The sequence below is a fragment of the Pleurodeles waltl genome, chromosome 2_2, assembly GCF_031143425.1.
Source record: "Pleurodeles waltl isolate 20211129_DDA chromosome 2_2, aPleWal1.hap1.20221129, whole genome shotgun sequence".
NCBI lineage: Eukaryota > Metazoa > Chordata > Amphibia > Caudata > Salamandridae > Pleurodeles > Pleurodeles waltl.
In genome coordinates, this window is record NC_090439.1 from 578,299,814 (window position 1) to 578,313,424 (window position 13,611).

A 13,611-nucleotide genomic window follows, 5' to 3' on the forward strand; every position below is an offset into this window, starting at 1 on the left:
GAGAATGCTAGCTTGGAAACACATATTCTATTATTTTAGGCATAGTAGGGTGTTGGGAACCCAACCTTGAGTACAGTACATTCAGAAACTGTGGAATAAATTTGCATACAAATGTTACCATTCGCATCGATGAGCTAAGATGGAAGCAGTTTTGCATTTTCACCTTTTGAATATGGAGGGATGAATGCGCAAATCATCATGCCCTACAAACTTTAGTATACTGTTTCCCAGATGAATTGGTAGCATTCTCCTTTCAGAGTCTTTTCCATCCCATACTGCTTGTTGAACCCCTTGGAATCTGAGAGGTATAGTTATCTCTTCCCTTTGCCCCTTTGAAATGCCTTGCAGAGATTTAGAGATTTTTCCCTTGACCCAGAAAAGAAGGCTTTTTGCCGAGCTTCTGATATGCTGACACTTTCCCTTTTTATCTATTCTTGTCAGTCTTAGTCGGTTACCTATTTCCCCTGATTTCCTTTTTTCAAATTATTTTTGTTCTTTTGCCTTGTGGCCTATACATGCTTATCCCTGTACATGCTAAAATTGATGTGTAAGTTGGTAGGGTTCCCCTTGCCTAGGTTCCTAAAGTGCAGACCTAGAATTCTCAAATATTTAACAGAATTAGTGTTTTTTTCCTCCTTTTACAATTTTCTTATTGCTTTTGTGTGTAGCAGTTACCAAATGTCTAGTATTTCTGATGTTAACATGTTTGAACATTTTTAGGAGGTTTGGACAGCCTACCATAATTTTCCATCTTTATAGTCTTGTCTTGAGAATTATCTGTTACTCTGAGCATTCATTTGAAATAAACACCCTTGGAATTTGTTTCAGCTTGGTGTATTTTTCATGCAGCTTAATGAATCGTAATGTTATTTGAATTATTGAAGTTTTGTCTCCTTTTTGCGGGGAGCAAAGATCTATCGAACTCATATAATTATAATCCTGAGAAGGAATATGCTACAGCATAAGCAAAGTTTATGTAAAAGCTTAGTTAAGCAAGTTTCAACCTTCTGGAATCTGGGTTGTATATTTTTAAACTTCTCCTGTCATTGGTATTTTCTCAATTTATTTGCTATTTATTTTGGTGAACTGCCAGCGCTATGTTGCGGAGAATGGGCTGTAATAGAAAGGGATGAAAGATGGTTTTAAACAAATGAGTAATCTACAAGTATGAAAAAACAGCCTGTATACCCGGAGGGAAGATTTTTTATAAATGCACAATCAGCAGGATTGTTTTCAATACTGATTTAGATATGTAGCATCATGAGCCATCAAGTTTAAATTATACAATTGCTTGTGGATACTATAAAAATAAAATTCTAAAATATTTCAAAGGTATTTGAAGGCAAATAAATATTTGTGAAGGTGTGCTTTTAATGTGAAATACAGAGAACGTCTGTTTTGTGAAAATGTGAACAAGCAATATATTTTAGAAATAACGATTAACTGTGGAAATATGCAAGATTTAATGGACTGAGATTGGTATACATGAGTTGTTAAACTGAATATGAACATAAATGATTAGAGAACTGTAAAAAGGAACATTAGGACTACTTTAGTAGTACATAATGACCCAAAACGTTTTCATGAAAAAGTAATGCTAGAAGTGGAGTTACAAAAAGAAATGTTTGGAATAGAGTGCATTATTTCTCCATGCAGCTTAAGATGTCTCTGGAAAATAGGTGGTAGGTACATCAAACATATCCATTGGAGATTAGGGCAGTATATGTACAATTGCTATTGGCCTTGAGATGTCACCCTGGTTTCGAATTTATAAAAGGAGTTGTGGGTCTTACCAACTACTGAGGGCCATACATACACACAAAGTGCACTTTCCATTTCTCTCTTGATGCCTCTACTGTTTTAGCTAGATCTACCTTTGAAAGAAATCATTCTATGTTTAAGTATTTGACCACACAAAGCACATTCCCCATAATGACAATTATTGAGAATCTAGGTTTTTACGGGTGGTTAGACGAGTAGCTTCATTTAGGCAACAATATCACCAAACATGAACTTACAGTCAGGTGATCTAAAGCAAAGTCATCTAAAGACAGATTATGTACGTGTACATATACGTTGTTTACATACATGTTTGTTGACCGAAAGGTATTGTCAAAGGCAATGATAAAGTCAACGACTGAATGGAGGGGTAGCTTGGTTCTGAGAGGGAAAGTGGACTGTTACCTTCATTGTGACATAGTGTTCTTAAAAACGTGTCTTCAGCTCTTTCTTAAATGGAGTCATAATGGACACCACAAAGTCATTTCAGATTTTACAGGGCTTCGATGGAGCAGTCCTTGTGCCTTTCTTGTTTTGCACGTGGTCGTCTCCTAATTACTTTAAATTATAAGCTCTTCCACACACCATTTTATTTTGATATGCAAATAGATGGATATCACATTTAGAATGTCTGAGGTTGCTCTTGATTTTTTCAGCCTCTCTGGTTCTGCACTTATTAGTCCTATGTCTTAAAAAAAGAAAAAAAAATAAAAAAAAAAGAAACACAAATGCCTTCTGAAAAGACATTTTGAAAACAATTCTACTGATAAGGGAAAAATAATCTGGCCATAAATATCTTGGTGTGAAATTCACCTTTAGTCTAAAACTCAGTTCTGTCCTCACTAAACGTCTTTCCTCCAACTGCACAGAAGCATCATGCTTCTCATCCATAGTGAATGTTGGCGACATTAAAAACAGTGAGGCAGTCTGGTTATCAAGAAGATTACCATTCAACAATTAACGTTTTGGTCATAACCCACAATTTATTTGTTGTTGACTTCCGTTCTTCCTCGCTGTGATTGGAAAAGTATTTGTCTGCTCCCTTTACTATTCTCTTCCTGTTGGCTCCTTATTTTTCACTTTTTTTTTCTTCAACTTGCTTACTCAATATAACCCCCAGTGGTCATGTGATGTTGATTTTTCAGTCCCTTGCCCATTAGGCTCCTCTTTCTGCATTCGATTCTTTCATGTAGATTGCCATTTATTAATAGATTACTCCTTAAACTGCAATAAGGTTTTAAAATGATAAAATACTGTGATAGTCTGACTGGCTATTGCCCTTCTTTCAAGAAAAATATAACAAATTAATTATGTACAAGGTGCCAAGGTTCAGTTCAGACAAAGCAATACCACCACAATATAGCCATTCTTGTTGGTCACAGAGTGAAGCTTAGATGACAAACACATGAAGCTAAAACAGTTCATTGCAGGCAGCTCAGTAATGGCGATTAGATCTTTCACAAGGCTTCTGGAAAAAAGTCATGTATGCAGGACTGGTGTGCTTAAATGCAATTAAGTCTTACAGTTATGTCCACTGCTGCTGTAGCATTTAGGCTTACAAAATATTTGGTAGAATACATACTTGTATGATCAGAAGCTCTCTAGTACTCCAAGTTATAGGGGAATGACGGGGCTCATCCCACATACTAAACTACAATGCCCAACTCCTTAGAAGTTCATAGCGAACCTTACAAAGCTCTTAATAGGACCTAAGGTCTATTCTTGACCCACCCCCACTCAGTTGGCCCCATAACACAAACACATCTGCCCAACACGAAAATTAGTCAGGCTCCAAATAAGTAACAAGCATCTGCAATGCACTAGGGTCTCGCATTTGTCGGAGTTACAGCTGTTCACAGTTGTAAAAAAAAAAAAAAAAAAAAAAAAAGCGCGATCGTGCTGCTACAGTTCACACTAATAAAAGTATGGGCAAAACTGCAATTAACTGAGTAACAAGGTTGATAGTATGCAAAGCGCTGGACTTCTGCTCAGCGAGATCGCACTGCAAAAACAGAGAAAATGTAGTCCACAAACCCAGCGAGCCTCGCATGTTTTCTGTACTTGGTCGCTGCACTCGAGGGCTAACCACTGGAAAAGGCATGAAGTATGCGTGCCTTCCACTAATGAAAAGAAGCAGATTCTAACAGGCAAGCCAACTTGCCAATGAAAGACACTGACGTGACGTCGACAGGGCTCCGAGCCCTTTTCTAATCCCTAAAGCGCCTCGCTAGTGATACGCATGCGTGAGTGCATGCGATGCAGGCTCGACCCTAAAAATTATTAAATTACTTCCAAGAACTACTGAAAAACAATTCAGGTTGCACCTAAAAGCACTGGTGACTGTTTTTATGTATTTAGGCTGCAAAACAAAAACACTTTCAGTTCATAAAAAAGCCCAGGAAACACCGGTTGAACATACCTTTTATCCGTCATACGATGTTTATCTGCCTCCTGTCCAATATCAGTTGGCTTTTTTCTTGGAGTCCTTGTTTTCCGAGCAGACAATACTAAAAAGCAATACAAAAGCATGTTTAGATTTTAAAAGGTTTGTTCCTCTGTTTACATTAAGATGCCACAGTTTATTTAACTTAGGATGCCTCTGCGATGGAACTTGAAATGCACCTTTTAACAAACTCAGTGGGTCTGGAAATATTTAAGGCTATGTGGAATAGTTAGGGACGTGAACGTTAAGTAGCTTTTTCTAGGCGGACAATCCTAATATTTTCTATGCTCTTTCAAAATGCCAAAAAGGAAAGGAGATTTCATAGTACATAGACCAGATATGGAGGCAAAAATGTACTTTTTCAAGCAATTTCAAAACCTCTTAATACCTTAATTTTCATCGTTAATGGCACACATCTCAATTTAGAGAGTTACGTTGTAACTTGCTTAACTGATACCATGTTATGATAGCTATTTGCACTCGGTCACGCACCACTATTTCAGTGCAAACTGCCAACATGAATGAGTGCCCATGAATAGTGCTTATACTGGGAAAATCTAGCACCATACAAACCCTCACCCACCTCAGGTCAAAAGCTAAACGGCCTCCTGTATGAGATGGCATAGTAGACAGTCTCTGCTGTTCCAGAATAAACTTAAACTTCTGGTCTGCAGGCGTACCTTTATCCTCACCCCTCTATGACCTCGTCTTGTTTAAAAAATGTCAGCGATGTGATTAGGCAAGAATCCTACAATTGTAATATCCTGCATTCTAATTTAATGTAGGTAATTGGGGAGTTTTTGATTCGGGGACAAAATGCGCCTAGTAAAAGTACTTTCGTTTAGTGTGCGGGGGCCCTGCAAAATATTTTGATTTGAGGGGAATAAACTGTAAATGCGTAACACAAATGTTCCTGTTCAAGGTAATGTAGTAATGATTGCACAATGAATGTGAAAAAATTAATCTTTATTAACAGCCCCTCACACCATAAACCGTCTTCTTTCCATCAGCACTACATTTCAACTGACTGAATATTACTGTTACACCTTCAATTCTATTGCACACTAACAATTCTTAAGGACCTACTTATATAACCATTACTACACTCTTCCCCCTTTAATAACCCAACAAATTAGAATAACTTCCACAAAATATAATAACTTCACATTTTTCGCCCTTCTCTTTTACATAGTAACTTAATTATCTTTGCTATTATACAATTCAGTTTTAACATGAATACTTTGTTTTTTTTACAGTCTCAATTTCACTGGAACCGTTGTGCCACCATATCTGCCTCTTTTGCTTCGGTTATCACATTCCATACTAGATTCACCACTACTGTGATCAATACTTCACACGTTTGTTTTTGATCCTCCCCTTCTTTGTCATTACTTTGGCTAAATGCAAACAAAAGTGAAGTAGTAAACAAAAGAAACTGATTGAATTGGTGATAGTAATGAAGCTCAAACGACTCAAATGCTACACCTTTCCATCACTCAGCAACGCAGAGTTACAAAATAATTCACGCACTTTCATGAGCTCAAAGAACGAGTTACTTACCTTCGGTAACGACTTTTCTGGTGGATACATTAGCTACCTGTGGATTCCTCACCTAATGAATACTCCCATGGCGCCAGCATTCGACGGAAATCTTCCTAGCTTCTGCACGTCGACGAGGACGTCACTCTAGCCCACGCGACGCCGTCCGACGTCATACAGGCAATAATAGGACCTCGCCGACGTCAGTACCAACATTTTTTACGTGCATGAGAATAATAATCCAATGCAACGAAAGAGCAAGGCAACATCCCATAACATTGTAAATCACAGAACATTGCAATAAAATGGCTGTAGATTTAATATAACTTTTTTTTTTTTTTTTTTTTAAATCAACAAATATATGCAAATCATGTATACACACACACATATATATATATATATATATATACACACATACAAGTATCCATATATACAAAATCTATTGCAACCTTGAAGACCAAGAGGAGCGCACTCAAGGATTACTTGGCAAGACCAGAAAGGCAACGGGGAGGCGGGTGGGACCGTGAGGAATCCACAGGTAGCTAATGTATCCACCAGAAAAGTCGTTACCGAAGGTAAGTAACTCGTTCTTCTGATGGATACAACTACCTGTGGATTCCTCACCTAATGAATAGAGTCCCAAAGCAGTACCACGCCCAGTGTTAGGTGCCGAAATGGTCAAACCAAGAAATCCTGCAGCACTGACCGTGCAAAATGGTCGTCCCTTCTGACCTCAGAGTCCAAACAGTAATGTTTCGCAAAAGTGTGAAGGGATGACCAAGTTGCGGCCTTGCAGATGTCGACCACAGGAACACCTCTGGCCAAGGCCGAAGTGGCCGACTTAGCTCTGGTGGAATGAGCTCTAATGCCATCAGGAGGATCCTTCTTTGCCAAAGAGTAACAGATTTTAATGCAAAGAACAACCCACCTGGAGAGTGTTCTCTTGTGGACTGCCTTTCCTCTCCTCTTGCCCACGTATCCGATGAACAGCTGATCCTCCAGCCTGAAATCCTTCGTTCTATCAATGAAGAAGCTTAACGCCCTCTTTGGGTCCAAGCGATGTAGTCTCTCTTCCTCCTTAGAAGGATGAGGCGGAGGATAGAATGTGGACAAAGTAATTGTCTGGGCCAAATGGAAAGGTGAAAACCTTCGGGAGGAAAGCAGCCTTGGTCCTCAACACCACCTTATCCCCATAAAAAGTTGTATAAGGGGGTTTTACCGATAAGGCTTGCAACTCACTCACTCTCCTTGCAGATGTTATAGCCACCAGAAAGACTGTTTAAATAACTAAATACCTTATGGGGCAAGAATGCATAGGCTCAAAAGGGGACCCCATAAGGAAAGTGAGGACCAAGGACAAATCCCATTGAGGCATAACGAATGGTTTTGGAGGATATTTATTTAGAAGACCTTTCAAGAATCTGACAACAATAGGGGATTTAAATAACGATGGTTGGTCTGGAAGACAAATGAAGGCTGACAAAGCCGACAAATAACCCTTAATGGTAGCCACTGCACAACCTTTCTGCGCTAGAGACAGAGCAAAAGACAAAACGTCCGACAGATGAGCATGTAAGGGATCAATCTGTCTCTCTCCACACCACATAAATTTAGACCACCTATTAGCGTAGATAGATTTAGTGGAGTGTCGCCTGGCCGCTAATATAACATCCACTACATCAGGCGGGAGAGAGAAGGAACTCAGGTTGCCCCGTTCAATCTCCAGGCATGTAGGTGTAGGCTCTGGAGGTTGGGGTGTAAAACCTGCCCCTGCGACTGCGAAAGGAGGTCTGCCCTGAGAGGGAGACGGAGCGGAGGGCACAGCGAGAGTTGGAGAAGGTCGGAGTACCACACCCTCCTTGGCCAATCCGGAGCTATTAAGATGACTTGGGCCCGGTCTTGGCGAATCTTCAACACTCGAGGAATCAAGGGTATGGGGGGAAACACGTAAAGCAACTGGTCGCACCAGGTTATCTGAAACGCGTCCCCCAATGCTCCCTGCACCGGATACTGGAGGCTGCAGAATAACGGACAATGCGCGTCCTTCAGAGTGGCAAACCGATCTATCCGAGGAAACCCCCACATCTGGAAGATGAAACGGACTTGATCTGGATGGAGACGCCACTCGTGGTCGGCCGAGAATTGTCGACTGAGACTGTCCGCACGTACATTCAAGACCCCCCGGCCAGATGATTTGCTACCAAGCAAATCTGATGGTCCTTTGCCCAGGACCATAATCGAAGAGCTTCTCTGCAGAGAAGGTACGACCCTACTCCTCCCTGTTTGTTTATGTACCACATCGTGGTAGTATTGTCCGTCAGGACCTGTACCGACTGACCACGAAGGGAAGGGAGGAAGGCCTTGAGAGCCAGACGTACAGCCCGTAACTCTAACAGATTGATATGAAACATCTGTTCCTCTGGAGACCAAAGTCCTTTGATCTCCAGATCCCCCAGATGAGCTCCCCACCCTAGAGTGGAAGCATCCGTTATGACCGAGGCCACTGGTGGCGACTGCGCGAACGGCTTTCCTTGTGAAAGATTGTTGCTCGCAATCCACCACTTCAAGTCCACAGCAGCATCTCTGGAGATCTTGACCGCACCTTCTAGATCTCCTTTGTGTTGAGACCACTGCCTTCGGAGGCACCACTGAAGAGGCCTCATGTGCCAGCGAGCATGCGTGACCAACAGTATGCAGGAGGCAAACAGACCGAGCAGACGAAGGACCTTGAGGACTGGAACTACCGCTCCATTTCGAAACATTGGAACCAATTCCTGAATATCTTGAATCCGCTGAGGCGGAGGAAAGGCTCGATTCAATGTTGTATCCAGTACTGCCCCTATGAACAGGAGGCGCTGAGAGGGCTCCATGTGAGATTTGGGCACGTTAACCGAAAAGCCCAGGTCGAACAACTGGGTTGTTGACTGCAGATGATGCGACAAGCTCCGGAGACTTGGCTTTGATCAACCAGTCGTCCAAGTAAGGGAATACTGCTATCCCCTTCCTTCTAAGCTCTGCCGCAACCACCGACATCACCTTCGTGAAAACTCGAGGTGCTGAAGTAAGACCAAACGGGAGGACCGCAAACTGATAGTGCTGCGACCCTACCACAAACCGGAGATACTTCCTGTGCGACTTGAGTATCGGGATATGAAAATAAGCGTCCTTCAAGTCGACAGACACCATCCAATCTTCTTTGTTCAACGCCAAAAGCACCTGTGCCAGGGTCAGCATCTTGAACTTTTCCTGTTTGAGGAACCAATTCAAGATCCTCAGATCCAGGATCGGTCTCAAACGACCATCCTTCTTGGGAATCAGGAAGTACCTTGAGTAACAACCTCGACCCCTTTCCTGCTCTGGGACCAACTCCACCGCGCCCTTTGAAAGGAGGACTTTAACCTCCTGTTCTAGCAACAGGAGGTGTTCTTCTGAACAATAAGATGGGCGGGGCGGGATGGGGGGCGGAAACTCCCAAAAGGGAAGGGTGTAGCCTTTTCCCACAATACTGATAACCCAAGTGTCCGTTGTAATAGTCTCCCACTTGTGGAGAAAATGCTGTAACCTTCCCCCTACAGGAGAGGAGTGAGTGGGAAATGGTGGAAGCCTAAGGCTGCTTTCCCTGCTGCACCCCTCCAGAGGACGAGGAAGAGGCAGCGTGCTGTTGAGAGGCTCCTCTGGTGCGGGCCCTACCTCTCCCTCCAAGTGATCTATAGGGGTGGGAAGAGGCGGGTTGCTGGAATCTCCCCCGAAAGGAAGAGGAGGAAGAGCCACGCCCAAATCCACGAAACCTCCTGAAAAACCTGGAAGAGGCAGAGGAAGAAGGAGCTTGCAGCCCTAACGATTTGGCTGTGGCACTGCTCTTTAAATCGCTCCAAGGCCGAATCTGCCTTGGCTCCAAACAGTTTGTCCCATCAAACGGGAGGTCCAATAGGGTCGACTGCACGTCCGCAGAAAACCCTGAATTACGGAGCCAGGCCTGTCTCCTTGCCACCACAGCCATGCCCATCGCCCTAGCCACTGAGTCGGTCGTGTCCAGCCCAGACTGGATAATCTGGGTTGCGGCAGGCTGGGCGTCCGAGACAACATCCAAGAGTCCCTGGGGAAGCTCCGTAAATGAAGATGAAATATTGTCCATAAGAGCATGGATGTATCTCCCCAGAATGCAAGTTGCGTTGGTGGCCTTCAACGCCAAACTGCAAGATGAAAATATTTTCTTGGATTGTGCATCCAGCTTTTTGGAGTCCCTGTCTCCAGGTACCGTCGGGAAAGATCCAGGCGCTGACTTCGATGAACAGGAGGCTTGCACCACCAAGCTCTCCGGCGTAGGGTGTCTAGAAAGAAAGCCAGGGTCAGATGGTGCAGCTCGATATCTCCTGGCCACAGCCCTATGAACCGCCGAGGAAGATACTGGCTTCTTCCACACCTAACACCGGATCAAGCAGAGCCTCATTAAACGGCAAGAGAGGCTCCGCTGCAGCAGAGGCCGGATGCAGTACCTCCGTCAATAAATTCTGCTTCGCCTCTGCCACCGGCAAAGGCAGGTCCAGAAAGTTAGCTGCCTTTCTTACCACAGCGTGAAAGGTAGCAGCATCCTCCGTATACTCCCCTGGAGATGAAAGGTCCCACTCAGGGGAAGTATCCAGCCCACTGGCCGTATCCAGACCATGCAGTCCATCACCAGAGTCCTCAACCTCTCCTTCCTCCAGGACTCGTTGGTACTCCTGCTCTTCCAAAAGACGGAGAGCACGCCTCCTCGAATGTAGTCTCTGCTCGATACGCGGAGTCGACATGGCCTCTGCTGAAGTCGAAGATCGGCGATGATCTCCAGAAGTATCAGATGCCGCGTCCGGTGCCACAGGCAGCTTCAGCGCCGATGAAGGAGCAAGACGAAGAGATCTTGGAGCCGATGGACCCAACGGAGTCACAGGACGAAATCCTGACGTCGACGGGATGGAAACCTCCGGGGCCAATCCCTCTGAAGCCACCGGAGCGTCCACCGGCGCCGAGCCCACATTCCCAAAAGGGAGAAAGGGCATAAAGGGTGCCGGCGATAGAGGCGCAGGATCACCCAATGAAAAGGCCAAAGGCCCCGAAGGACCAGCCGGAGCACCTCCTGGAGCCATCTGTTGAAAGATGGTATACATCGCATTCAGAAATGCGGTACTATCGGCTCCAGGGGTGGGAAAAGCCGGATACTGGGGTGCCTGGATTGAAGGCGACTCGGACGCCGGCCTCGACATCTGCGACGCCGGAGACAACACAAGAGGCTGCATCACCTCAATCACAGACACCTGTCCAGGCGAAGTCGGTGACGCCGGAGAGGGCAACGGCGTCGATGGATGCGGCGTGACCGTGGGACTGACCTCCCAAGTCCTCCGACGCCGAGCCGAAGGCGACCTCGAACGAGTCTCCTTGCTGGAATGACGCCGTGAATCTCTACGGCGCCAGGAGTCTCGATGACGCCGATGAGACCTTGGCGAAGAAGACTTTTTGTGATGTTTTTCCTTTCTCTTCGACTTCGCCATGAATAGTTTAGCCTCACGTTCTTGGAGGGCCTTCGGATTCATGTGCTGACATGAATCGCAAGTCGCGACGTCATGGTCGGAGCTCAAACACCATAGACAGTCGGAGTGAGGATCTGTAACGGACATCTCGACAGGGCTTGAAACCCGACTTTCTCTGAGACATTATTACCGCAGAGAAGAACTACGCAGCAGAAAATACACTAACTACGAAAGTAACAGTAGCTCCCTCGAAGATAAGTTTCGAATGGCACGGAAAAAAGGGAACTGACGTCGGCGAGGACCTCTTATTGCCTGTATGACGTCAGACGGCGTCGCGTGGGCTAGAGTGACGTCCTCGTCGACGTGCAGAAGTTAGGAAGATTTCCGTCGAATGCTGGCGCCATGGGAGTATTCATTAGGTGAGGAATCCACAGGTAGTTGTATCCATCAGAAAAATCTACTTTATCCCTTACAAACTTTACAATCTTTTTTCACTTTAAGCCACAACCAATTTTTACTGGTACGAATGGCATTCTGTTGCTTATTATACAACACTCTATATGCTTGTTTAGCTGCTATATGTTTTTGTTTTACACTCTCAGGAGACCATTCTACAACTCTACCTGCAGGCAACAATGCCACATCTTTACTTATAGGCTCCCGACCTCTCATGATCACAAACTGACTTTACCCAGTATACCACTAGGAGCTATTCTGTGTGCCCAAATCATTTTGGGATGATATACCGAAATTGATTTATGAATAATACCATTCCTATCCAGACATTTCAGCTGTGAACTGTGGACCATTGTCTGATATTATACATTTTGGTAAATCTTCCTTCAGAAATATTTTATCTAAAAACCGTATTATATCTTCACAATGTACCTTGTCAGTTACCTTTATTTCCAGCCATTTTGTGAAATGATCCTCAACAACAAAAAGGTATTTTTTTTTTTTTTCCTTCCTTTTCAAGATTACTATTCTCAATTGGTCCCATGATGTCAATACCAATTTTCTCCCATGGCATAGGACATAATGGTGACTTAAGTTTTTTTTGTCTCTTGTCGGATCTATTGCAATCCATACATTCTCACACTAACCTTTCAACATCACCGTCCAACCTATTCCATCAATAAATACTCTTTATCCTTGTCTTTGTTTTTGAAATACCTAGGTGTCCGTCATAACATAATTCAATCATTTTACCTCGTAACAATGCTGGTGGCACAAATTTTCCACATCTCAACAACAGAACTTGTTCTTCACTCAGCTCATCACGAACCTCCAAAGAATTAAGGCCTGTTTGACTTAATTGCCTCTTTTCCGGCCAACCTTTATCCACATATGCCAGAATTTTTTGCAACTCTGTCCTCTTTTATTGCTTCTCTCCATTCCTATTTCTTAATACCAATCATTCCATCATCAAACAATATAGACACTCTTCCTCTTCTACCCAGTCTTCCTCTTTCTCTGAAGGTAATGGCATCTGACTCAAAGAATCTGCCACTCTATTTTTAATGTCATGTATATATTGTACTTCATAATTGAAATCCAATAATTTTACCAACATTGTAGTTAGTCTGGGCGATGCCCTTTATAATTCCACTGTAGTAAGTACCCTGGTCAGTGCTTTATAATCCATGCTGTTTATTTATACCCCCAAAAACATACTGACGAAAATTGTTTAATCCCCACGTATATTCAAGGGTTTCTCTTTCAATGACAGAATATTTTTCCTCTGCCTTAGATGAAGAACATGATTAAAATCCAAGCACCCGCTAATTTTTTTCATCCTGTTGTGATAAAACTGCACCTATACCTTTTGTACTTGCATTTTAGTAACATATGTTTTACACACTGCATCAAACACCTTTATACATTGTGCATAACTTATTTCTTTCTTAAGTTCTTCAAATTCTTCTTGGCATTCTACACTCCACACAAATCTTACCTTGTTTTTAGTAAGTTGCCTTATAGCATATGTTTTTTGAGAAAATATTTTTTCAAATTTCAAATAAAACTCTACCAGGCCCAAAAAACCTCTCACATGATCTGTTTTGTGGAGCTGGAGCATTCTGAATTGCTTTTACTAACTCTAGTTTTGGTTTTACACCTTCTCCACTTATTTCATGTCCTAGATACTTCACTTCCCTCACAGCTATTTTACATATCCTGCTGTAAGACCTTTTTTTATCAAAAGATTTCTAACATTTGTTTTAATTTCTCATTGTGTTCCTCCTTAGTTCTTCCCATAATCAACACATCATCCTGAAAAAACATTACACTTGATATTTTGCAACAAATTACTCATTTTTTGAAACATTGCAGTCTCTGGGGATAATC

General features: G+C 43.1%; 1 protein-coding gene across 2 annotated transcripts in view; it reads right to left on the minus strand.

Annotated features, from left to right (window-relative positions):
• The window catches only part of LOC138282476 (maternal DNA replication licensing factor mcm3-like), a 315,678-nt gene that overhangs the window by 25,916 nt on the left and 276,151 nt on the right, over window positions 1–13,611 (minus strand). For both annotated transcript variants that reach the window (XM_069220088.1, XM_069220089.1), the window contains one exon: window positions 4,199–4,286. In XM_069220088.1, coding sequence (XP_069076189.1) covers window positions 4,199–4,286 — 88 coding nt within the window. The remainder of the gene's footprint in view (window positions 1–4,198; window positions 4,287–13,611) is intronic.